Source organism: Podarcis tiliguerta, assembly GCF_965153285.1.
Source record: "Podarcis tiliguerta genome assembly, chromosome: 5".
Classification (NCBI taxonomy): domain Eukaryota; kingdom Metazoa; phylum Chordata; class Lepidosauria; order Squamata; family Lacertidae; genus Podarcis; species Podarcis tiliguerta.
In genome coordinates, this window is record NC_139538.1 from 77,911,394 (window position 1) to 77,935,527 (window position 24,134).

At 41.5% G+C, this 24,134-nt stretch overlaps 1 protein-coding gene across 9 annotated transcripts in view; it reads right to left on the minus strand.

Annotated features, from left to right (window-relative positions):
* Positions 1–639: 639 nt before the first annotated feature.
* Positions 640–24,134, minus strand: part of LOC310677502 (uncharacterized protein) — a 210,839-nt gene continuing 187,344 nt past the window's right edge. For all 9 annotated transcript variants that reach the window (XR_014511195.1, XR_014511196.1, XR_014511197.1 and 6 more), the window contains 3 exons: positions 19,300–19,386; positions 3,236–3,344; positions 640–731 (listed from right to left, as the gene is read on the minus strand). Coding sequence is in view for 2 of the 9 variants with exons in the window: in XM_083440658.1 (XP_083296784.1) it covers positions 710–731; positions 3,236–3,344; positions 19,300–19,386 (218 nt within the window). In the remaining 7 variants the exon portion in view is untranslated. The remainder of the gene's footprint in view (positions 732–3,235; positions 3,345–19,299; positions 19,387–24,134) is intronic.

The window sequence follows — 24,134 nt, forward strand, 5'->3', positions numbered from 1 at the left end:
CACCACACAAGCACATACGCAAAAGTCAGCTGCAAGAAGTGGAAAGTTCCTAACGCATTCAACTCTGTCTTTATTAAGAGGGGAAATATTCAGTTCAGTCTATCATGGAACCTGCACAACGAAAAGCTACAAACTGTGGAAATCTCAAAAATATATGTATGAAATTACTGTAGTATGCATCCCCCCCCTTTATTTTTATTTATAAAAAGGAAGGAATAACATGAATAACTACCCTTGTTAAAGATGCTGTCAAAATACACTGGGAAAATTTTGCCTCAATTTCTGAATGGAACTGACAATCCATACCCCAAGATGCCATTGCTGCATTATTCCACTGCTTCAGCACATGGGATTATGCTATGCAAATTAGCTGCCATAATTAGGTTGATAACAACACATTCCAAACATAGCTTCCTTGTCACAACTTCTTCAGGACAATTGTTGATCCTAAAGAGGACCATGCAGCAATATTACTGCCACACCACTAAAAATTATGTTGTTATTAATTAATTCCATGTAGATTATTTTTGTTTCTCAACCATGCTAGTTATGACAAAGCAAGTCTTAGAGCAGTCACAAAAGAGAGGCTTTAGTGTGCAATATCTCCAGGCAACAGAAGAAGCAGAGATGACAACTTACCATGTGATAACTTCTTAGAGAAGAGGGCTTTTTTCAGCCAGAACTTGTTGGAACTCAGTTCCATCACCTCTCAGGTGGGCACCACTGCCATTCTAAGGGAATGAAGGAGGTGTTCATGGTGAGTTCTGGCACCTCTTTTTCAGGAAAAATCGCACTGCTAGAAGTCATTGCATATGGAACACATAAGCAATATGTCTGTGGACAGCTGGTAGGGTGTGCTCACATGCCCTAACCCGCCCCCTGCCCCCCAGGTTCTCTTGCTTAGTGACACTGGCCTCGTTGAGAGGGGAAGATCTGCAGGGGGTTTCTACTTGCAATCACTTATAGAATCATAGAACTGTAGAGTTGAAAGGGACCCTGAGGATCATCTAGTCCAACCCCCTGCAATGCAGGAATATGCAGTTGTCCCATACGGGGATCAAACCTGCAACCTTGCCATTATCAGCACCAAGCTCTAACCAACTGAGCTATCCAGCTCTAGCCCAGAGGTAGAATCCTCCATGTGATCATGGACAAAGTAGCATCGCCGATTGCATGGAATTTTCTTCTTGCATTTGAGCAAACCCAAGTAAAAGTCCCCCACAGACCTTCCCCAATCAACATGAGGAAAGTAATGGACACAGCAGATGGGGTGGCATGCATGGGGAAATTGGGAGCAGGGTTTGTATGCATGTTCCATCCACCCTGAATGCAGTGGTTGGCCATGAAGCTCACTGGGTGACTTGGGGCCAGTGACTGCCTCTCAGGCTAATCCACCTCCCCACAGGGTTGTTGTGGGGATTAAATGAGGAGGGGGTACACCACCTTGAGCTCCTTGAAGAAAAAAGTGGGATACAAATGCAACAAATAATGCAATAATAATAATCCACATATATGGCATTGATACGTTGATGCCTTCAGTGAGCTGATCATCAGTAGTGATCCTGTTTAGTGATCCTATTTAGTGATCTTACTGCACCTCTGCTTCCTTGGATTGGGACCAGATGCAGAACCATATTGCCTCACTTAGCAGGGCAATAATGGTGACTGACTAGATAGTCTGGTAAATTATGTCTTGGTACATGGCCATACAACCATCAACCTATCTCTGTGCAATGCCATTGGTTTCCATGGAGAAGCTACTCAAAGGCCTTTCATCTTCTTTGACTGAACCATCTGTGTACCTCTCACTTCCCCTCACATTGCCAGTGAAAGTCTCCTTAGTATTGATCCAAAGCAGATTCCAATGTATAGTTAGCAGAGTAAAAACTTAAACACGCTGCAAGATTCCCCAAATAAAGACCAGAGGCAATTATATTTCATCTAGCAGAGCTTTACTGCTACTGAAGGCAAGTGAACATAATGGTCACAATTCTAATACATTCAGGACTGGCACTGTCCATAAGAAATCCAGTTGCAGCAGACTTAACTTAAAATGTACAATAACTTATAATAAGTCTAAAACTTAACACTATAGCATACAGACCACCACACCAGATGGAAATGAGATAGAAAGAGAAAGTGAGGAACTCATGCTCCTTCTGGTCCTACTATTATACTTAGCATGACCTTGACAGAAAGAGATTAGCAGAACCAGTTTAAACCAGCTGTACTCAGCTTCTCTGAAGGAATAACCCAAACATCATAAACCTTCTGCTTGCTGCTTTCACACAGAGAAGTTTGCAAAAGCTTCTTGGGCCCTCTTGAATTAAGTAGAATAGGAAAGATTTCTACACATCAGATCAATACTATCTGCACTAAGAAATGCATCAATGGTTCACCTTATAACATCAAGACCACTGGTCCATCCTAGTCTAATACTGTTCTCTGACTAGCAGAAGCTAAAGAAGATAGAGGTCTTTCCGAGACTTGCAACCCAAGATCTGCTATCTGGAGATGAACTAGGGACCTTTGGCATATTAAGTTCGACCATTAAGCTTTGGGGGTTCTTCTGACAAGAAATTACAAATCCAACATTACTAGTAATCAGAGTGAATGGAAAATATACAGGATACCAAAGATACAATATTAGAGATACAGTTCATAGATAGGTGATAGAAAGATATGGATACAGTGTACCCTCCAGTATCAAATCTCCACTGGATAATTTCACTGCTGTGCAAGAAGGAAAGCAAAATATGGGGAATTCACTTTGTGCTCTGCTTGTTTTCAACTGCAGGTCTGTTATTGTACCCTGGTGGCAAAAAATTCAATAACACAGGTTGAGGTAGTTACCAGGATACTGTAATGAGGTCTGTTTTTTTTATTTAATATCTTCCTAATAATTTACTACATTAATGAAATTTGTAGAGGATAATAAATTAGGAGGAGTTGTGACCATCCATTCAGTAGGCAGAAACACAAAGAGAACCAAAAAAGATTAATAGGCAGAAGACAGCAACATGAGATTCAATTTAAAGAGAGAGGGCGGAAGACACAAAAAGCCATCTAGGGAAATATAATCCAGAACACAAATAATGCAATGGGGGACAGTAGGGCAGAAATAGGAGAAAGAGACCTAAATGGGTAATAGTAGCACAACATCGAGCAGACTTAACAAGCATTATGCTTAAAAGAGATCCACCCACAACAAATAGATCATTAAATGTTTATTTACCCTAATGTCTTTTTCTTTTCGTTATCCGGTTTGTGGTGCTGACACAGTAACTTTCTGGGCCCCAGTTGCATCATATCATGGCTCTGGCCAGTGAGGAGACTGGACCCTGCTGCAATAGAACAAATAAAACATACCTCAAGAAAACCTCTCACGCATATCTTGGTGAATCTTTGTTGTCTGTATTTGACATCCTCTGTAGTACTGCATGATAGGTTGCATGCGACAATATTTTGTGTCTGAGAGCATTTGTTAGGTAACATGCTACCATTTTTGACAGATTATCCCTTATGCTGTTTGGAATTTGATGCATCCCAAAATCAAAAGCAGCAAGAGAGAAGTCGAAAGTACTCACTTTGAACTCAGGAAAAAAATCTTAATTTTTTGGTGAGCTTTCAATATTTGCTTCACCTTATTTGGTACTTAAAATGTATTGAAGAATCTGTAGGGCCAACATAGTTATGCTTTGGAAGCACGTCAGAATTAGGGATGTCCTGAAACATAACAAGATATTCCTCAATACCTCACTGAAATAGCGTATTATAATCTTACCATCTTCTATTTATAATAGTGTTTATTAAGGCACACTCCTTCATTGTCTTCCAAGACAGAAAGACACCAACAATTATGGATGGACCTTATATGATCAATCAGCAATAATTTCCAATAAATGGTAGCCCTATTCTACCAAATGTTTCTTCTGCTCCAGGCACTTGCTACCTCCTAAGCTGTAGAAGGCTGGACCTTGCAAATACAGTCATACCTCGGGTTAAAGTTGCTTCAGGTTGAGCGTTTTCAGGTTGCGCTCCAAGGCGACCCGGAAGTAACGGAATGCGTTACTTCTGGGTTTCACCACTCGCACATGCGCAGATGCTCAAAATAACATCACACACATGAGCAGAAGCAGCGAATTGTGACCCACACACGCGCAGACACAGGTTGCGTTCTCTTCAGGATGTGAACGGGGCTCCGGAACGGATCCCGTTTGCATCCAGAGGTACCACTGTATTTAGAGCTGAGCATCTGAGCGACCAAGAATCATGGCAATGCAAATGTTCCACCAATCATGGATAAAGTCAATGTGCAAAAAAAAGGGGGGGGGCAAAGAGTGGAGAAGAGAGATCACATTCCTAAGCCTTGATGTTGCTTTTCAGCCTATATACTTTGCAGGGAGACAGCAGTAAGCATTGTTATAAGAAAAAAACACTCCTTTTCTCTTATGGGGTACCCATGAGTCTGTACGTAGGTTCTCTATTGGTAGGAGAAAATAACAGAGGCCAACCAGAGAATATTGAGAAGCAAAACAGCTATTAAACTGTTGCAACAAGGTGCACACACACACCACGCAGAAGGGAGGAGGAACCCAGAACAATGGTGTGCAAGCCCTTATATAGACTTTTGAAATTGCCACCCTGTAGCTCAAGACCACCCCCCCCCCAATACACCATACATACATCACAGAAGGGGCAGTCTACAGCAGAATCCTGTCTGGCAGGAAACCTGTTAATGGGTTTACCTGGACAGCCTGACCATTCTTTTGTGATGATACTTAATTCCTGAGTCCAGGTCACAGGCTCACCCTATTCATACACAAATGTGCCCTTAAGGCAGGACATTGGGGAGGCTTTTCCCATTTCCATCCAAACTGCAGAGGAATATTTGAGGTTACTGAAAGAGCTTTAGGACTGTTTTCCTGTACTGTTTTCAGACATGTGGTTTATATATTTATGTATGAGTTTGCCTGAACATTTATTTTATATCTTAGACCTTATAATTCTCAAAACAGCATGAATTAGGCCCCAGTAATAAAAAGCATGAACTATGTATTACAACCAACTTCCCAGCAACTCTGTTGTAAAGTTCAGCTGCATCAATTTTAAGACAAGTTTCAGTTTTTCAGGCCAAATGGTCACTATGAACAAATGTACATCACACACACACACATCCAAAACAGTCAAGAATTCCAAGGCTAAACACAATGCAAGACAGTCAAGCTATTATTGGGGCTAATTAGCGCTACGGCAAACCATATCATTCTTAAAATGTGGCCGGCAGAGCTCTGAAAAAGGCATGGAATTATTTCCCAGCCCTGAAAACATGAAAGAAAGAAAGAAAATCAAAGCAGCCGCTTTCAATCTGCTCCACACAACTAAATGAAATCCTTCATCAGTGCAAAAGGGCAAAAATGCATCAGCGGCAATTGAAAAGCGAGCTGTAATTCACAGATCCAAACACTCATTACAAAACTGATGAATGAAAAGCGTGTGTTTGAACAATGCTAAGCAAGGGAAGAGAGAGACATTAAAGGGGGAGGGGTCAAAATCATGACACATGAGACGGCACATTCTCACAGTGTGGTTATCCAAGAGAACATTTGAAGTTCCTTCAGCTAATGAGGAATGGTCCGCACATGGCCAGAACATGGAAGACATACATGAAATGAATTTCATGCCTTCGTTTGCATACGCTTTGGGGCCATGTATACATTTCCTTGTTAAGAACAAACCCTGTGAATAAATGCCTATGTGCACAAATTTCATTTACTCGAACCATACATCTCTTCACAGAAGAAAGCGTCACACAAGAGAGGCCTGATCACATTGGAATTTATTTACCGTATTTGTGGCATTTTCATCCTGCCTTCACGATACAGTGGTACCTCGGGTTACATACGCTTCAGGTTACAGACTCCACTAACCCAGAAATAGTACCTCGGGTTAAGAACTTTGCTTCAGGATGAGAACAGATATCACGCAAAAGTGGTGCTCCAGGTTAAGAACAGTTTCAGGTTAAGAACAGATCTCTGGAACGAATTAAGTTCTTAACCCGAGGTACCACTGTACTAAACTAAATAAATGATACCACATGTTGAGTGACAAAGTCCTCTTAAGGCTGGTGGGAGCTGATGGCACAAGCTCTCTGGCCTGGGTCCCCTTGCTTCTGTCTTTGCTCAGGTCACAAAGGTCAGAAGCAGCCCCAGGCAAGATGATGGAGGGGCTGCCATAGAAGTTCTCTCAGGCTGTTGATGATTCTGTCAGGAGCCAATGGCTTGAGCTCCCTATCCTTTCAGGTCATGAGTGTATACCCAGTTTCTACGTGCCATGAGGGAGGGTGTACAGGTTCACTTTCTTGTCGCATCATGCAGAGTGCAAACTCTTCCAGATGCTACCAAAGTTGTTCTGTTCCAACAGGTCCATTTTTGTCATGCCAAAGTTTGCCCAGAATAGCAAGGAGTCATGTCATTCATTGGACACATGTGGTTTATTTCTGCTGATGTTACCAAAATAGCACAAGATGTTACATTTCTGAAGTGATTCCCACACCACTAGGAATGGACAATTTTTGGTTTCTCTCCATTTCTTCTTTTTTTAAAATCTTAAATTCAATTATGCACATTTCCATATCAGTGCTCTCTCTCTCTCTCTCTCTCTCTCTCTCTGTGTGTGTGTGTGTGTGTGTGTGTGTGTGTGTCTGTCTGTCTGTCTGTCTCTTCCTTGTTAGGACTTTATTGTGCATTTCTCCTAATATACACATTTTTCGATGCAATTTTCCTAGTATACATACAGTATTCTTGCAAGCCATTTTCCCTAATATAAATCACTTTTGTATGCTGTTTTCACTTATCTATGTATTTTTTTTATGCATGCTTTCCCCTAATATGTGCATCCTTGTGCACATTTTTGGGTTGGAGAACTGCACCACAAAATTCAGACACCATGCAAATTTCAAAAGACAGCTGCATTTCAGTTTGTATATTGTTTCGGGAAGTGCGAATTACATGGGTTCACATTAAAAGGTGAACTGAACTGAATTTCTTCCCTGGCAATTTATCAATCATATGAGCAATATATGAAATTCCACAGATGTGTTCACAAGTCACTTGCATTACATCCCCTCAAAGTTTTGGATTACAGTAAGCTAACATGAAACTGCTGCTTTTGAATTATGGTGCTGGAGGAGACTCTTGAGAGTCCCACGGACTGCAAGAAGATCAAACCTATCCATTCTGAAGGAAATCAGCCCTGAGTGCTCACTGGAAGGACAGATCGTGAAGCTGAGGCTCCAGTACTTTGGCCACCTCATGAGAAGAGAAGACTCCCTGGAAAAGACCCTGATGTTGGGAAAGATTGAGGGCACAAGGAGAAGGGGATGACAGAGGACGAGATGGCTGGACAGTGTTCTCGAAGCCACCAGCATGAGTTTGACCAAACTGCGGGAGGCAGTGGAAGACAGGAGTGCCTGGCATGCTCTGGTCCATGGGGTCACAAAGAGTCGGACACGACTAAACGACTAAACAACAACAAACATGAAACAGTCACCCTACATATTCCTCTGTTAAATTACCCTCGTCATTACATAATGTTTTTTTACCAGTCTTATCTCCCCAGTTGATATATTTCTTATGCTGAAATGATTAGTGCAAAGTCATGTTTTGGTTTATAGTTACGTTCTACTGGATGTTGATTTGAAAATTCAATAAAATATTTTTTTTAAACTACAGAATGCGAAATACATGGAGGTTATCTTTAGGGCTTCTTGCATTTCTGTTCTTCTGTACCTGAGCTGCAATGTAAGGTAACGCTATCAGTGTGAGAGGAGATTGGAATTCTGAGCAGATATTCATAAGGAATGAATCAGGTAATCTGAAAGAAAATGTCACACTAAGATTTTGAAGTAAGTTGTTAATATTTGCAAAAGATTTCCTAAAGCTCCAGGGAGACTTAAAACCAATATCAAGGAAAAAAATCAAGATGTGCTGAAAATATCATCATAGAATCTCAATTTTTGCCTGTCCTAGCTGAATCTATTTTTAAAGCCTTCATTATTCAAGGTTATTTTAACATATTTTTCACTTGAGAACTCTAACACATACTAATGGCATTAATTAGAAAAAAACACACCAAATCCTTATGCAAGCTGCAGCTGCAATACAACATTGCAGTCTGCATATTTTTGTGTGTGTTGGATTTGGATGACTCAACAAACAGGGCTGGCAAAACACAGCTTGTTGTCCAAAGCAGCTGTGTTGTAGAATTCAAGAGCTCATACCAGGAGTCCCTGCAGTTGTTACAACTTTGTACCCGAATTTATGTGGGAGTAGGGTCTTTTATAATGACCCCAGGCCAGAGCCAGTAGTGAGTAATTTCAAAATGGCAGTGTGGAGAAACAAGAAACAGCAGAGCGGTGACAGCGCAAGAGGCAGTGCTGAAAGCACTTGCCTTTTCCCTTTCAATTAAAACTAAATGAAAAGGCAAGAAGGTTTCTCCCTCTATTTTCTCCATATTGTATCTTATGGCAATTGCTATCGCCAGAGATAAACGAGTTTAAATCTTGGTACAAGTAAGACTTGAAATGAAGGTAATTAAAAGAGTTTTAGTAATGACAGTCCTGTCAGCTTCCTGCTTCATTTGTAATCTTCATCCCCAACATTGTTCCCTGATAAAAGGAAAGATTCAGTGTGTGAATTTTCTCCCTGACACTCTGGACCCAACTCTATTAACAGATAAACACGGCCTTCAACACAGCTACTAAACCATTCCTCAGAATCCTCACTTTTGCAGATTAGAATCTCTTGCTTCTTTCAAAACAACTCATTAGCCATAAACTGGTTAAGAGATAAAAACCTTTCCCCTCAAAGTAGAAACCAAAGGTTTTATCAGCGCTATCCAAGGCCCTGTTAACTGCTACCAATAATTATAAAAGAAGTCAATATTCAGTAGAAGTTTCCAACATGGTGCCCTCCAAATGCGGTAGACCACAGGTTCCATCAGCCCTGGTCAGCAGGGACAATGGTCAGGGATTATGGGAGTTGCAGTCTAGCAACATCTGGTTGGCACCACCTTGCCTACTGCTGATATGCACCTTTGTGCGTATCTTGCTCTAACAAGTTTCATTGTTCTATTAGTTGCACAATAGCATTAACCACACTCTAAATATAGGGTTAGTTACAAAAGAGAGCAAGGTTATGAAGATCAGACTCTATGGGGCAAAGGAAACAGGCTGCAACTTGAGATACAACTGTGAAGGGGCTAAACCTGCCCAGTCTTTTTCCTTCAACGGTGCCCAGAATGCACCTCTGTAAGAAGTAAATAGAGAGCATTCACATCACAGAGAAAGCAGAATTTTATACTTGGTGATACTCTCACAGAAAAGGTAAAATCTACCCTTCGTCCCAGATCCTATATATATAATTTTATTAGCCTTTCTGTTACATATTTCATGTTTACACAATAACCATCCAAACAATTCAATAGTCTCGACTTCCCTTCCCCTCCTTCCATGGTTTCTTCAGTTTCCCCTCTACTCCACATATTCTAAATATTCCATAACTTTCCCCCTCTTCTTCTTTTTTGCCTCAATTTACCATATACTGCTGAATCTACTCTAAACTTGCTAACATATTTACCTGTTTACACTGACTTTTAAAATAATCTACAAATACTTTCCAATCTTCCTTATAAACCTTCACCCCAGATCCTACTGATGACCACAGTGTACTCATATGATCAACCATATGAGCTTCAGCAAAGATCTTACCTGACCTGTATGTACTCAAAGAGGTCATATGTCAGACAACTGAAGGAGTCAAAGCAGTAGCCCACTACCCAGAAAACATTTTCTGTTGCATATTCAATACAGATGTGAATCAGTGTAACAAAGTCTCTGTGTTCTCTTGAATAATGAAGGCACTATTTAAACATGGTGCCAGAAAGAAAGTGTAATTCTGAAGACAAAGGATCAAAGCAGCATCAATGTCAAGTGAAGCAAATAGTTTGCAATGGGAACCAGACAGATTCCATTTCTTAGGCTTCTGGCATACAATAAAGGGGACAATGGGAAACTTTTAAAATTGCCACAGAATTGAATGAAGAAGAACAAAAATAAGTAAGTACTGCAACACTGCTGCTACCTGAGATGCAAGAAATGGAAGATCCCTCCTAATTATTAGAAATAAAACAAAATGCATTTTGAACCAACAAAGAATGTGATGTATGAGCAAGCATGATGGAAGCAGGAATCTACAGAGACACCAAAAATTTTGTTGCCAAATGATCCAAAATGGCTGGTACTTGTGAACATGGCATTTTGAAAGAAGAATTGAACAGAGCCAGGCGGTAAAAATAGTAGATTCCAGGACAGAGCACATCAAAATCCTGTATTAAATGCTACAAGGAGCCATAGATATGCACAAAGTTCTTCAATAGGTTCAATGACAAATACAAGTGAAAGCCCATCAGAATGTAAGAATATGCATTACATCCACAAAAATAAATGTAAGAAATAGACAAATACCATTGCATAAGAACAGTGAGGAGACCAGCAGATTGTGAAAGGAAAGTTGAGATAATGACCCCAGCAATCTGCAGCTTTGGCACTGTGTGTAGAAGTTATGAAAGAAAAAACATTATGCTGAATTTCACAGCATTCTCTGTTACAATTATTTTATTATTTCTATAGCAGCGGTTCTCAACCTGTGGGTCCCCAGATGTTGTTGGACTACAACTCCCATCATCCCTGAGCTCTGGCCTTGCTAGCTAGGGGAGTTGTAGTTCAACAACACCTGGGGACCCACAGGTTGAGAAAGGCTGCTCTATAGCAAAGGAAATCCATATAGCATATCAGAGTGAGATAAACACCAATGGCTTATGCAGAAGTTCAGACATATCCTCTGTAGCAAGGATGAGGAAACCTGTAACTCTCCAAATGTTGTTGGAGGATGATGAAGAAGAGGATTAGAATTTATATACCACTTTTTGTATATATTTTTTTATTAAAATTATCAAACATTCCCACAATAAACTTCAAATCACACAATTACATTGTTTCATAAATTGACTGCCCACCCTCACCTACAAAGTGTTTTTACTCAAACCTTTCCTATTATGTTATACATTTACCCACTGCTATTTTTCTAGACCAGGAGGTGCTGGAACTCACCATGAACGCCTCCCTCATTCTCTTAGAATGGCAGTGGTGCCCACCTGTGAGGTGCGGAACTGAGTTTCTGTGAGTTCCTGCTGAAAAATGCCTTTCTTTATCTATTGCAAAAAGTTTCTCTGTTACAATTATTTTATTATTTTTCTGCTGCTGCTTTTATCTCGAATCCTACCTGGGATTTCATTTGACTGTAATATTTTGTTTTATTTTTTAATAGTCCATGAGAGACAGCCACTTTTCATTTAAAGAAGACAGACTGCAACCCCCATAAAAACTACTCAGGATAACTGTGGTCAGAAGAAGAAGAAGAAGAAGAAGAAGAAGAAGAAGAAGAAGAAGAAGAAGAAGAAGAGTTTGGATTTGATATCCCGCCTTTCACTCCCTTTAAGGAGTCTCAAAGCGGCTAACATTCTCCTTTCCCTTCCTCCCCCACAACAAACACTCTGTGAGGTGAGTGGGGCTGAGAGACTTCAAAGAAGTGTGACTGGCCCAAGGTCACCCAGCAGCTGCATGTGGAGGAGCAGGGACGCAAACCCGGTTCCCCAGATTACAAGACTACCGCTCTTAACCACTACACCACGCTGGCTCACACAGTTCCATGTTTTGTGCAACATGACCCAGACTGAAGTGCTAAAGCAAATGTGAGAGAGGAGGGCAAGGAGGGAGCATGTGGGGCTGACATTCATTCCAGGCTTAAGGCTTTAATAAGCCAGGAACGCCAGGCTGGAACTGTCTCATTGTAACGAAACACATTTTCTCGAACAGGGTACTATTATAACCAGACATAAATCACACAGAGATGCACTACACATGCATGCGTGCATAAATGAAACACACCCAAGCCTCTTGCAATCTCCCGCCACAGGCACACTCACTTGTTAGCGCTGCATTTTGTTAGTAAGGGAAAAAAGAAAAGAAAAAAGACACAGATACAGATGGTTGTAGAAAACGCAATGACAAATCAGAAACAATAGAACATGTAATCACCAGCTTCTCTGTCCTATCCAATACAGAACATTTTGCCAAAGGCAATCAGTCTGCAAAAATGTTTCGCTAAGAGCTGGGTAGGCTGCATCAACTAATCATTTGAGAACTGCTGCCTCTCTACAAATCAAGTCAGTCCCTTCCCAGTTCTTGGGAAGAGCAATTACACCTTATGCTTGGGATAATTCTGCTGTAAACTGATAAAAACAATATGATACAATAGACCAGATGCAATACTATGGAATTAAGAGAACAAAACTGTTGTTAAAGATACTGAAATCTCTCACAAATCTCTCTGAAGCAACTAATAATTTGATTTTTTTAAAAATGAATGTAACCATGGGAGTAGAACGATCATAGAAAGATAAGAAAATGATCATATTCCCTTTCAGTAATCAGCTATGGGAGTTAACCTAAAATGAAGAATGGAAGCTGAGAAAGTTACCATGGAAAAAAGTCACACCAGAAACACTTGAGGAATTTGTTCTTTGCATATTCTGGTCAAGGCTGATCTGACCTGCACCTCCTGGAGCAAAGTGCAGATTGGAAGGCAGAAGTTCATTAGATGTTCTACTTCTCTAATTTTTGGGTTGCAGTTCTTGGCTAAAAAAACATACCAAACTTTGTATAAAAATATGTACTTTAGGACACATACATGGGGGGAACAGTAGAAATGCACATTTGAGGGAACATAATTTTAGAAATGAATGTTTTGTGAAAAAATACATGTTTAATATGATTTTTTAAAATTATTTTTTGGGGGAGGGAGTGGCAAATTAATGTGGAAGCAGGATGAGACATGGGCCCACGTGAAACAAATATGGGTCAGAAAAACAATGCAAAACAGCTGCCTTTCTTCCAACTTGTTATATCAGAAAATCCCTAAGTTACAGGAGATTTCATACAGAAAGACCCTTGGGGTGCAAATTCTCTACCTGAATGAGCACTCACAGAACTATGACAAATACCTTTAATCAGTGCTTTTTTTTCTAAAAAAGAAATGTTTTGAGATGCTCCCATTTTCCTACTCATATTGAAATACTGCCCCTCAATGAGGCCAAACTTAGATTCACAAACTTCTTAGGGGTATGTGTGCCGCTGCGTCCCCCCAGAAAAAAGCACTGCCTTTGATAATTAGCAACAGGTTAATCTTAGAACATGGTAAATCATAAGCCCCTCCAGGAATGATTATGCCCTACCAACATGGCTGATGGTTTTTTTAAAAAAGGATACTAAGAGCAGCACCTTCACAGTCTCACATTTGTTCTCAGGGGTTAATCAGAGTTGTTGCAGCAAGCTGATCAGTCAAGCATCTCATGTGCCAGTCTCCACCATTTCAAAATAGCCCTGCCAACACTAGTGCCAAAGGTAGGAGTCAGTTAAGTCTCCTGGCTTCTAGAATACTGCTGGTCCTGTTGCTATTGGTGATGCTGTCAACAGAGAGCTAAGCAGAAAGGTAACAGAACTTAATGCAGAGTCTGTTGGAAAGAAGAACAAGGTGTCCAGAGGGAATGATGTTGTGGCTTGGTAGAGAAATAAAGATTGATGGAGATGGCAGTTGAAACAGGCTTTGGAAAATGGTACCCATTTATCTAGGGATGCGGGTGGCACTGTGGTCTAAACCACAGAGCCTAGGGCTTGTCGATCAGAAGGTCAGCAGTTTGAATCCCCATGATGGGATAAGCTCCCGTTGCTCGGTCCCTGCTCCTGCTAACCTAGCAGTTCAAAAGCATGTAAAAGTGCAAGTAGATAAACAGGTACCGCTCTGGCGGGAAGGTAAATGGTGCTTCCGTGCACTGCTCTGGTTTGCCAGAAGCGGCTTAGTCCTCGGCCAGTAAAGCGAGATGAGCGCCACCACCCCAGAGTCTTCCGCGACTGGACCTAACTGTCAGGGGTCCCTTTACCTTTACCTGTTTATCTAGTAGCCTACAGTGTGATATGGTGCGTAGGATAGCCTGAAGGACCCAGTATTCTTCTAGTCTTCCATCGCATGAAATTACCATACCTTCCAACATTTCTCCTATGAAAATAGGGCTGTCCTATTCCACAACAACAACAACAACCACTTCTTTATTATTTATACCCCGCCCATCGGACTGGGTTGCCCCAGTCATTCTGGACAACTTTCAACATATATAAAAACATAACAAAACATTAAACATTAAAAAAAAACTTCCCTATACAGGGCTGACCAGATGTCTTCTAAAAGTTCTATCGTTACTTATTTCCTTGGCTTGGGGGTTGCATAACCCCATACCCTCCAACATTTCTTCACTGAAAATAGGGGTGTCCTACCATGCCCTTCAACATTTCTCTGACGTCCTAAGAAAAACCGGGATGGCTTCTGTAAATCCAGGACTGTCCCTGGAAAATAGGGACATTTGGAAGGTCTGAATTACTCTTTGTTCAGCTTGGCCACATAGAGCAGAAAAGGAAGAAATGAGATTACAGTACAGTACATTAAATAAAAACTAAAAATAAATAAATCCCCATAATGCATGCATGAGGGAAATGAACCAAACAAAAACAACTGCCAGACCTTTAGAAGACATCTGAAGGTAGCCCTGTTTAGGGAAGCATTTAATATTTGACAGACTATTGTATTTTAATATTTTGTTGGAAGCTGCCCAGAGTGGCTGGGGAAACCCAGCCAGATGGACAGGGTATAAATAATAAATTATTATTATTATATTATAATTAAATTGACTGGAATTACCAGTGTGAGTTTGTAGGGCAGTTTCAAAGTACGGTAGTTTGGTCATTTCCTCAAGAAAAAAGAGAGTTTTACAGCTTGTCTGAGTGAGGGCTGGGGGACAGACAATGCGATTCCCGAATTGCAAACCTTCAAACCAGCCTTGCCTTTCAAATTCAGTGACAGCCATTCTAATGTGTCATATTTTATTGACAGAGCTATGTCACATTGCTGAAGGGGAATTATGATAATTCTGCATTTTGAGTAAGCTGCTTGAAATGTTATTGCTTTAATATTTAGTTTTCATACCAATGTACATAATAAAATGACCAGAGGGCGTAGCTGTGCTTGCTGCAACAGGTGACTACTAAAACACATTATATAAGAAACAGCAAAAAAAAGTATTGTGGCACCTTAAAAGATCAACAAATTTATTACGGCACAAGCTTTCCCGAACTACAGTCTACTTCATAACCTTTTCATGCATCTGATGAAATAGACTGTAGTTCATGAGAGCTTAAGTCATAATCAATTTCTTAGTCTTTCAGGTGCAACAAGACTTTTTATTGTTTGTAATACAGTAAATTTCAGTCCTAACCTTGTCATTAAAAACTCTAACTGCCCTGATTTTTCAGGCCTGCCGTGGAAAAAGTACAATCAAGTGCTGAATACAATTACACAAATATCCTCAGAGCAGGTAAACCTGAGGAGGCGATAGCAAACCTGTGACTCACCAGACTCCCACAATATCATGCCTATTTCTTGGCATTGACGGCTACAAAGAAAGGATACTTCTTCACTACCATTGCATCTTTAGAAGGTCCAGCCAGCAGAGCAGGGCCTATTCCAGCTGGGGCAGGCCAAAGGGGGTGGGGGTGGTATGAGAGCTCTCAGAAGCATGCCGTGACGTGTTCTCAAGACATTCAGCAGAGAATAAAACCAGTTTCGTCTGCCTTGCCTTGGATGCCGCCAATTTTATTTCAGTCAATGAGTGTGTCTGGAGCCCCATCTGGTCCTGTCTTGCAGGACAGGTTTTGGGTATCACAGCTTGAATGTGTGGACGAAACGCCTGGAGGGGAATGACCGATCGAATGTTTGCTCAGCCCTTCATGGCTGATAGCATCTAGCTCAGTGGGGTGGACCTTCTGGGAGCAAGGGTGATTAATGCCTCTTTGCCAGCTGCCTGGAAAGAGGTAGAAATGATGAGCCAGTATCTGGAAGTCAGCAACAGGCTGGATGAAGCCCAATCAATAGCCTGCTTCTGATTTTCTTTTTGCCCAGGCAGGCACATTATGTGACCCATAAGAGCGTACAATGGCGATGGGATAAAATCAGGACAAATCTTTATTGACAGCAGTGGGCAGGGCAAGGGTTGGCATGGCACTGGGTACCAGAATCAGTTCATCATTCCACAAGCCCCATGTTGATGGAATGGATCCGCTGGGTTTGGATCACTCCAAACCTGTATGGCAGGAGTCAGCCAGTGTTGAACTTTGCAGTACCAGCAAGCAAGGTGTCACTGGGGGACCAGGGTGCAGATTCCAACCAGGCAGATACCAAACCCATGCTTAGGTTTTGCTGTGGTCAATGCTCCCCTCAGGCCCCTTATGCCCCCCAATACTATGTTGATCCTGTCCAATGCCATTTCCACAATGTTCTTCCGCCTAACAAAGGAAAACCATAATTTCACTGAGGGAAAGGCTGGGGGGAGGGGGCAACCCAACCAATTGCTAATCAGGTTGAGAGAGAGAATCCTTTCCGATCCTGTCAACCACTGACCCAAAATTGCTCAGTGAAGGCTCTAACCCAAGGGTGGGCAGGTGGGAAGCTCTCAAAGCAAAATGGCTGTGAGTTCCAGGGGAAGTAGCCTTATACAGTGGTACCTTGAGTTACAAACGCCTTAGGTTACAAACGCTTCAGGTTACAAACTCCACTAACCTGGAAGAGTTACCTCGAGTTGAGAATTTTGCCCCAGGATGAGAACGGAAATCGTGTGCCAGTGGCGCAGCGGCAGCAAGAGGCCCCCATTAGCGAAAGCACGCCTCTAGTTAAGAACAGTTTCAGGTTAAGAAGGGACCTCCGGAACAAATTAAGTTCGTAACTAGAGGTACCACTGTATAGCCTTTCCTCTCCCCTCTTCAGCAAGGGCTCATGAGACAGTTTTTTCCCATGAGCCCATCACACAGAGAAGATACTGGGCAAAACTATGCCCAGTATTTTGCTACAATCTATGGGCACAGTGCCACCGGGCAAAGGCGTCCCGTGCTTATTGGGCACAGAAAGGGGCTTCCCTCACCAACCCTCTTTAGTGGCAGAATGTGCTTTAACATGTTAGGCTACAAGAGGAATCTCAAATGATGCTGCCTTGTGACATTACGGTGCTTGTGAAGAAGTTTATATTATGCTAAAGTTTTTGCTGCTGTTTTATGGAGTCTGTTTTATAAGTTTTAAATGGCTTTAAGTGTAAGGTATTGTTCTTTTGGCTGGTTTTGTTATGTGTCATACTCAAAGAATTTTGTATGTCACCTGGAGACTCCTTCTGTGGCAAGCGACTAAAAACTGGAAAAATAACACTTTCCACCTACCACCTTGAAAGCCTTTCCAATTAACACAAAGCAAAGCAAAAACCTATGTAAAAATATTTTTACATAGCGCGTGCGTGCTTGCGTGCGCGCGCACACACACACTTCAAAAACTATGAAACTGATTTCACGATATGGACTTGAAACTAGTTGTGGACAATTTATTGCCCATCCCCAGCACACATCATGATTCGCAAAATATAGCCAGGTAAAAAAATTATGAAATTGATAGCACAATATGACTTGAAACCAGTCCCAAATTAAAGACTTAAATGAAAAATTGCTGTTTATGGATACTGCAAGATTTTCATGAATGCACTCATGACTGATAATCTTAATTACCCTCTCTCTACATTTATGCTTTACAGAAAACACTGCATTAAAAATGGAGCCCCACCCCTCTCTCTTTTTTTGCTAACAATTCTAGTATTTCATCCCATTTAATTTCTCGTCTCATACATATATGTGCTGAATGTTTACATCTTCCACAACAGTGCACAAAACAGACATCTTAGGAAATTAGGTACAAGCGCATTTGCATCTCAAAACAGGTCAAGCTAAATCAATTCCACATAAATTATGTTTGTTAGACACAGGGATGCTACGGGCCTAGGGGCACAATCTGTGAAATTAGGCACGCTTCAACACCCTTCCAAAATGGCAAGGTAACTCTGCATGACTGCAGAGAGAGAAGAAAGTGCTGGTATGCAAACTTAAATCGTGCTCCATTCTTCTTACTGAAAAAAGCGCCAAATATACGAATGCCCCAAAATACTATGTATAATACATTAACTCCTCATGTCTGAATATGTAAGGAATTGAAAGGGATTTTCTTTAGATGGTCAGCCCCTCAAGACCAGGACTTTACAAATACTAATAGCTGTATCCTATGAAGTCATTGAACAAATAGAGAAACATCCACTTACGCAATGGAATTTAACCCTTCTAGCCCCCCCCCCAAGCTGTCTGGAGGTTCCTCCAACCCTCAGGATCTGATGTGAGGTGAAGGGGGCACACAGAGGGTGAAGAGGCATGGGACATTCTATCTCATGAGCACAAGTTGTTCCACTTGTACAATGGCTGTCAGATTCAACCCTATGTGCCTATATCGTGATGTGACAGAAAGGAAGGCGGGTGGAAAGTCTCTCTTCTATTTCCCTCACACACTTTTGCTGCTGTTCATATCACCAACTTAAGGGAAGGAATGGGAAAGGATAGTGTAGGGGGGGGGCTGAGACTGGGAGGGGTTGGCTATCTTTTGAGAACTGGAGGCGGCAGAAGCAGGCTACCCTGTTGATTTAAATCTGAGCATTTGGGAGAGCTTCTCTTCACCCCTCCTTGTGTTTCTTGAGAAGCCGCCCATGCCACATGACAAGCAGCTTTTTAAAACCAATTTAAAAAGAAGTTTCTGACATAATACAGTGGTACCTCAGGTTAAGTACTTAATTAGTTCCAGAGGTCCGTTCTTAACCTGAAACTGTTCTTAACCTGAAGCACTACTTAAGCTAATGGGGCCTCCCACTGCTGCCACACCGCCGGAGCACGATTTCTGTTCTTATCCTGAAGCAAAGTTCTTAACCTGAAGCACTATTTCTGGGTTAGCAGAGTCTGTAACCTGAAGCTTATGCAACCTGAAGCATATGTAACCCAAGGTACCACTGTAAACAGGTCCGCTGGTTTTAAGAATCAAAAGAGAAAAGCACTGGGCATGCCTAGAGCGGCTCGTTGAATAACCACCACAGTGGTTGCCATTTGACTTTAGCATCTGTAATTCTGTGGCCATGGTAGGACTGGCATTACTTAAGCAACTGCACATGAGAGAACAAATGCCTACTTTGCAACACACATTGGAGAAGGGAAGTGAGGCTTACCTGGCAAGGCTGTTTTTCTTGGCAGGTTGGAAGACAGGACTCTTAACATCCCCTTGCTATCTCTGGGTTGGGGGGAGGTTGATGCACCTGAAAGAAACCACACAAGTGAAACATGCTGAATTGGCATGCTTAATCTACATGTTTATGGTCTAAAATCTAGATCTTGTCGGATGCTCTGCAAAGGGCTTCACAGGACCCAACCATCAGCTATTGGGCAGATGTTGCAAAGCCCACTGGAAAGCACTTTACACAGTCAGATGGCTGGTGGTGCCTGCAAACTCCATTTGAGCTGAGCCAGGATTTCGAGCAGGTGGGCATGGCTTAGCTTGAAATGGCCCCGCAGGCCAAATGGCGATGCCTGGCCAGGCCCAGTATACCCGAAGGAGCGTCTCCACCCCCATCGTTCTACCCAGACACTGAGGTCCAGCACTGAGGGCCTTCTGGCAGTTCCCTCACTGCGAGAAGTCAAGTTACAGGGAACCAGGCAGAGGGCCTTCTCGGTAGTGGCACCCGCCCTGTGGAATGCCCTCCCACCAGATGTCAAAGAGAACAATAACTACCAGACTTTTAGAAGACATCTGAAGGCAGTCCTATTTAGGGAAGCTTTTAATGTTTGATGCATTACTGTACTTTAATATTTTGTTGGAAGCCACCCAGAGTGGCTGGGGAAGCCCAGCCAATAAATAATAAATTATTATTATTATTATTATTATTATTATTATTATTATTATTATTTAGACCAACAGCCAGAAGTTCCCAACTCCAGACCTAAAAATTCATGGAATGAATATTTTCCAAATATCTCTCTTTTGTGGCCTGATATATAGCAAACTACCCCCCCCCCAAAGATTCATATAAGTGACAATTAAATTAAGTCATATTACAGACATCAGGTCAGAAGACAGCAGAAAACAGCAACACTATTTTTAAAGAATCAATCTGTTCAAATATATACATATAAACAGCTTGATGAAAAACAGTTACCATCGAGTTGCTGAATAAAAATTGATCAATAATTTTGGAATGACTGACAAATCATATTAGAAAACTTGTCTTCAGAAACGACAAAAATATTTGCAGTGCAGAAGGGTAGGAGTCTCAATTTGTTGATGAAAAACTGAAGGATCCTCCAGGAGAGGCACGATAACGACACAAGCTGATAATGAAAGGGTCACCCATGCAGGTTGCTTAATTAACTCTTTTTATGAAATGAAATGCTTGCAGTCAACTGTGAATTCTATTCCCACAGCTGCGAAAAAGCTGTCAGAGCACATGATGTTTCTATCACCAAGGCAAAAAAAATATTTTTTTAAAAGTGGGTGGCATAGAACTGCTAAGTGTAAACAGATACCATGATTTCTTACAGAGAAAAGAGTTTCACTTCTGGTGGATTGTCCACTGAAAACCAATGGAGCAAATTGCACAAAATGGTTGCCAGATAAACAACAATGATCATGCCACAAGATCCCAGATTCTGGACATGTAATGTCCCTTCAGTACTACAATAGCTTAGATGGCCACATCCTTGCACTATATCCTCATCTATTTGTTACCTCCCTGGAAAAGACCCTGATGTTGGGAAAGATTGAGGGCACAAGGAGAAGGGGATGACAGAGGACGAGATGGTGGGATAGTGTTCTTGAAGCTACCAGCATGAGTCTGACCAAACTGCGGGAGGCAGTGGAAGACAGGAGGGCCTGGCGTGCTCTGGTCCATGGGGTCATGAAGAGTCGGACACGACTAAACGACCAAACAACAACAGCTATTAGTTCACTTGTCCCTGCCATAAAGAGGAGAGAACAAACTTCTGACTCCCCTTGTCTACCTGTTTCTGTTTGTTTGTTTGTTCCATCCCTTCTCCCGATTCCTCATTCTTGTGTATGGCTGGTGCCATTTTGGGCTGACACATGACAGCACTCACAACCTCAACACTCAAAATAGAAGGAATAACGATGGGAATTCTGAAATAGGCGACTGTGTGTCAACCATATGAATTATCAACCAGGTATGAATTATCAACTACTTACATTTATATTCCCAGTCAAATATATTTGCAGTTATAAAAACAAAACAAAAAAAAGCTTTTGAAGTGGCTTGCAAAACAAGAGGGGAAGAAAACCCCAAGAAATTACAATCAAACGCAAGCTGAAACAAGAACATCGACACAAAAGCCACATGGACAAGGACGAGTCACGTAGATCTTTTCTGTACAATGGGCGCCCTGCAAATTAAGCTATGAGCTGATTGGGGGAAGCCCCACATGATTAGCCCCATCCATGTGGGTACCATGTTCACACATAACTACAGGGCAGCCAAGTGAGACACCAACAGAAAGCAACTCTAATGCAGCACTCTCATTCGTGTGTGTGTGTGTGTGTGTGAGAGAGAGAGAGAGAGAGAGAGAGAGAGAGAGACAGACAGACAGACAGACAGAACAAATGAATGAATGAACAAACGAATGATACACATAGCGGTATAGTAGAGCAGAAATGGGGAGACAGAAACAAGATCACATCATCTGCTGGCGCATCACCAGCAATTACATCATCTGACATACCTCTATGGTCCAACAAGTGAATGAGGTGAAAACAAGGCTTTCAAGTTTTACAATCATTTGTGACATATTAAAATGTAGAGAGTTGCAGAAAATGAAATCAAGCAGCAGTTGGATAGTTATTTCCTTTGTCGGGGTTCGGCTTCATGCTTGCAGCTTGAATAGCGACACGTGTGTGCAAGATGGTTTGCATTTCTAATTAAAACCTAAACTTTGCATTTCCACAGAGTGCTAAAGCCCAATGTGATTTTATAGTTGAACCCATGCAGTCGGAAGCAAGCATTCCATGCAGTTTACTACCAGCCAGCTATCCATAAGATTGTGGTCTAGACTGCTCTGCCTGCTTTCTTTTAGCAAATGTTTTGTGCCACTGGGGAAGTAGCAATTCTGTATTGATTTGTTTTGGATGTTTGTATGTGATGCCAATAAAAGGTTTGATGATGATGATGGTGATTGTGGTCATGCCACACAGCTCATTAGAGACATGAACCTAGGTCCCTATAGCTAAATGCCAACACTTTAACCCCTACAACATCCTTTACCTGCATACCCTAATCAGCTGGGTATGACAGCTTCATTTTTTAGCTTTCCTTGGGGCAAGGGTGGCTGTCATTGTGAACTTTTCTGCTTCAAAATTTACCACCACTCCATTATGAGAGAGAAAGAGAAAGAGGCCTTAGGAGCACAAGACATTGAACTTGTTCTAACAACCCAGTTTGCAACACAATTTGAGTTATTCTGTAATGCAGCAGTGCTACTGTCAAACTGAGCCCCCCTTCCTCAAGCAAAGACATAACAAATCACTGAAGCTTTCAGAAATCCTGTAGAGTCTCATCAGCTGGTTTTCTGATTAAATACTTCTTTCTTGATATTGTCAGACTGTTGCAGAACCGTTTGACAATTCTCTCGTGAGCCACAAGAAACAAGATGTTTTGAACAAAACCTGTGGATGTTTTCTTCCTGTGGTGCTTTTGAAAGCTCGTCTTTGACAGATTTTGCTCCCAAAAGATTGATGTCATAATGGAAGTTACACAAAAAGAGATGAGGAGAAAGAATACAATGGATATGCTATCCTTTAAAAAACAACAACAGAAAATATTGTTATTTTACCCTGGAACCTCCCTCCTCCAAACACCATCTCTAATAGATAAATGAAGTTCAGCATACACAGGATAGTCTCTTAATTTGACTGGTTTTCAGAGGAGAAAATGCTATATCAGTACACCCACTGAAGCAGTTTTGAAACCTGACTTCAATATTTAAAGCTATAGTGGTACCTCGGGTTACAAACTTAATTCGTTCTGGAGGTCCGTTCTTAACCTGAAATCAGTCTTAACCTGAGGCGTGCTTTTGCTAATGGAGTCTCCCACTGCCACCGTACTGCCAGCACGCGATTTCCGTTCTCATCCTGGGGCAAAGTTTGCAACCTGAGGTAACTACTTCCAGGTTAGCGGAGTTCGAACCCGAAGCATTTGTAACCCGAGGTACCACTGTACAATTATACACCCATACAGCTTTGTAACCCATGGGAAGACTGATACTGCTACCCAACTTGCTATTTCTTATTTCAAGGCAACTCATGAAAATGCATTATAAACATCTATACATTCCTAGACCTTTGCTGAAAACCAGGTGAACTCTTCTTACCTGGTCATAAATCTATATTGAGAACCTTAATGCACCTGCATTTTTCTAATAATTGTTGAATTATGTTCACAATGCAACTCTCACGCTCTGCCTTGAGTGGGAATATTTATCCTAAGGATTATTTATTTATTTAAAATAATCATCCTTCCCTCCTTCGCCTTAGCCCCAAGAGTTAATAAACTCTGGTTTGTTTTTTGTAAGAGGAAAGGCAAGCTTGTACAGTGGTACCTTGGTTCTCACACTTAATCTGTTCTGGAAGTCTGTTCCAAAACCAAAGCGTTGCAAAATGGATTAATACGTTCCAGACTTTTAAAAACAACCCCTAAAACAGCAATTTAACGTGAATTTTAGTATCTAACGAGACCATCGATCCATAAAATGAAAGCAATAAACTGCAGTCACACAATCAAACGATCAGTAGCTGAACTGGGTTCCACACAGACACAAAAAGAAAAAAAGGGAGCCACAAAAATGCAAAATAAATAGCAAAAACAGACAGACTTCAGCGTAACACTCCAAATGGAAGCAGGGAAAACCAGAGTGTGGCACTCAAATCAGAAGTGTAACACTCAAAATGGAGCTTGTTCGGCTTCTGAAAAAAAGCTTGCAAACCGGAACACTTACTTCCAGGTTT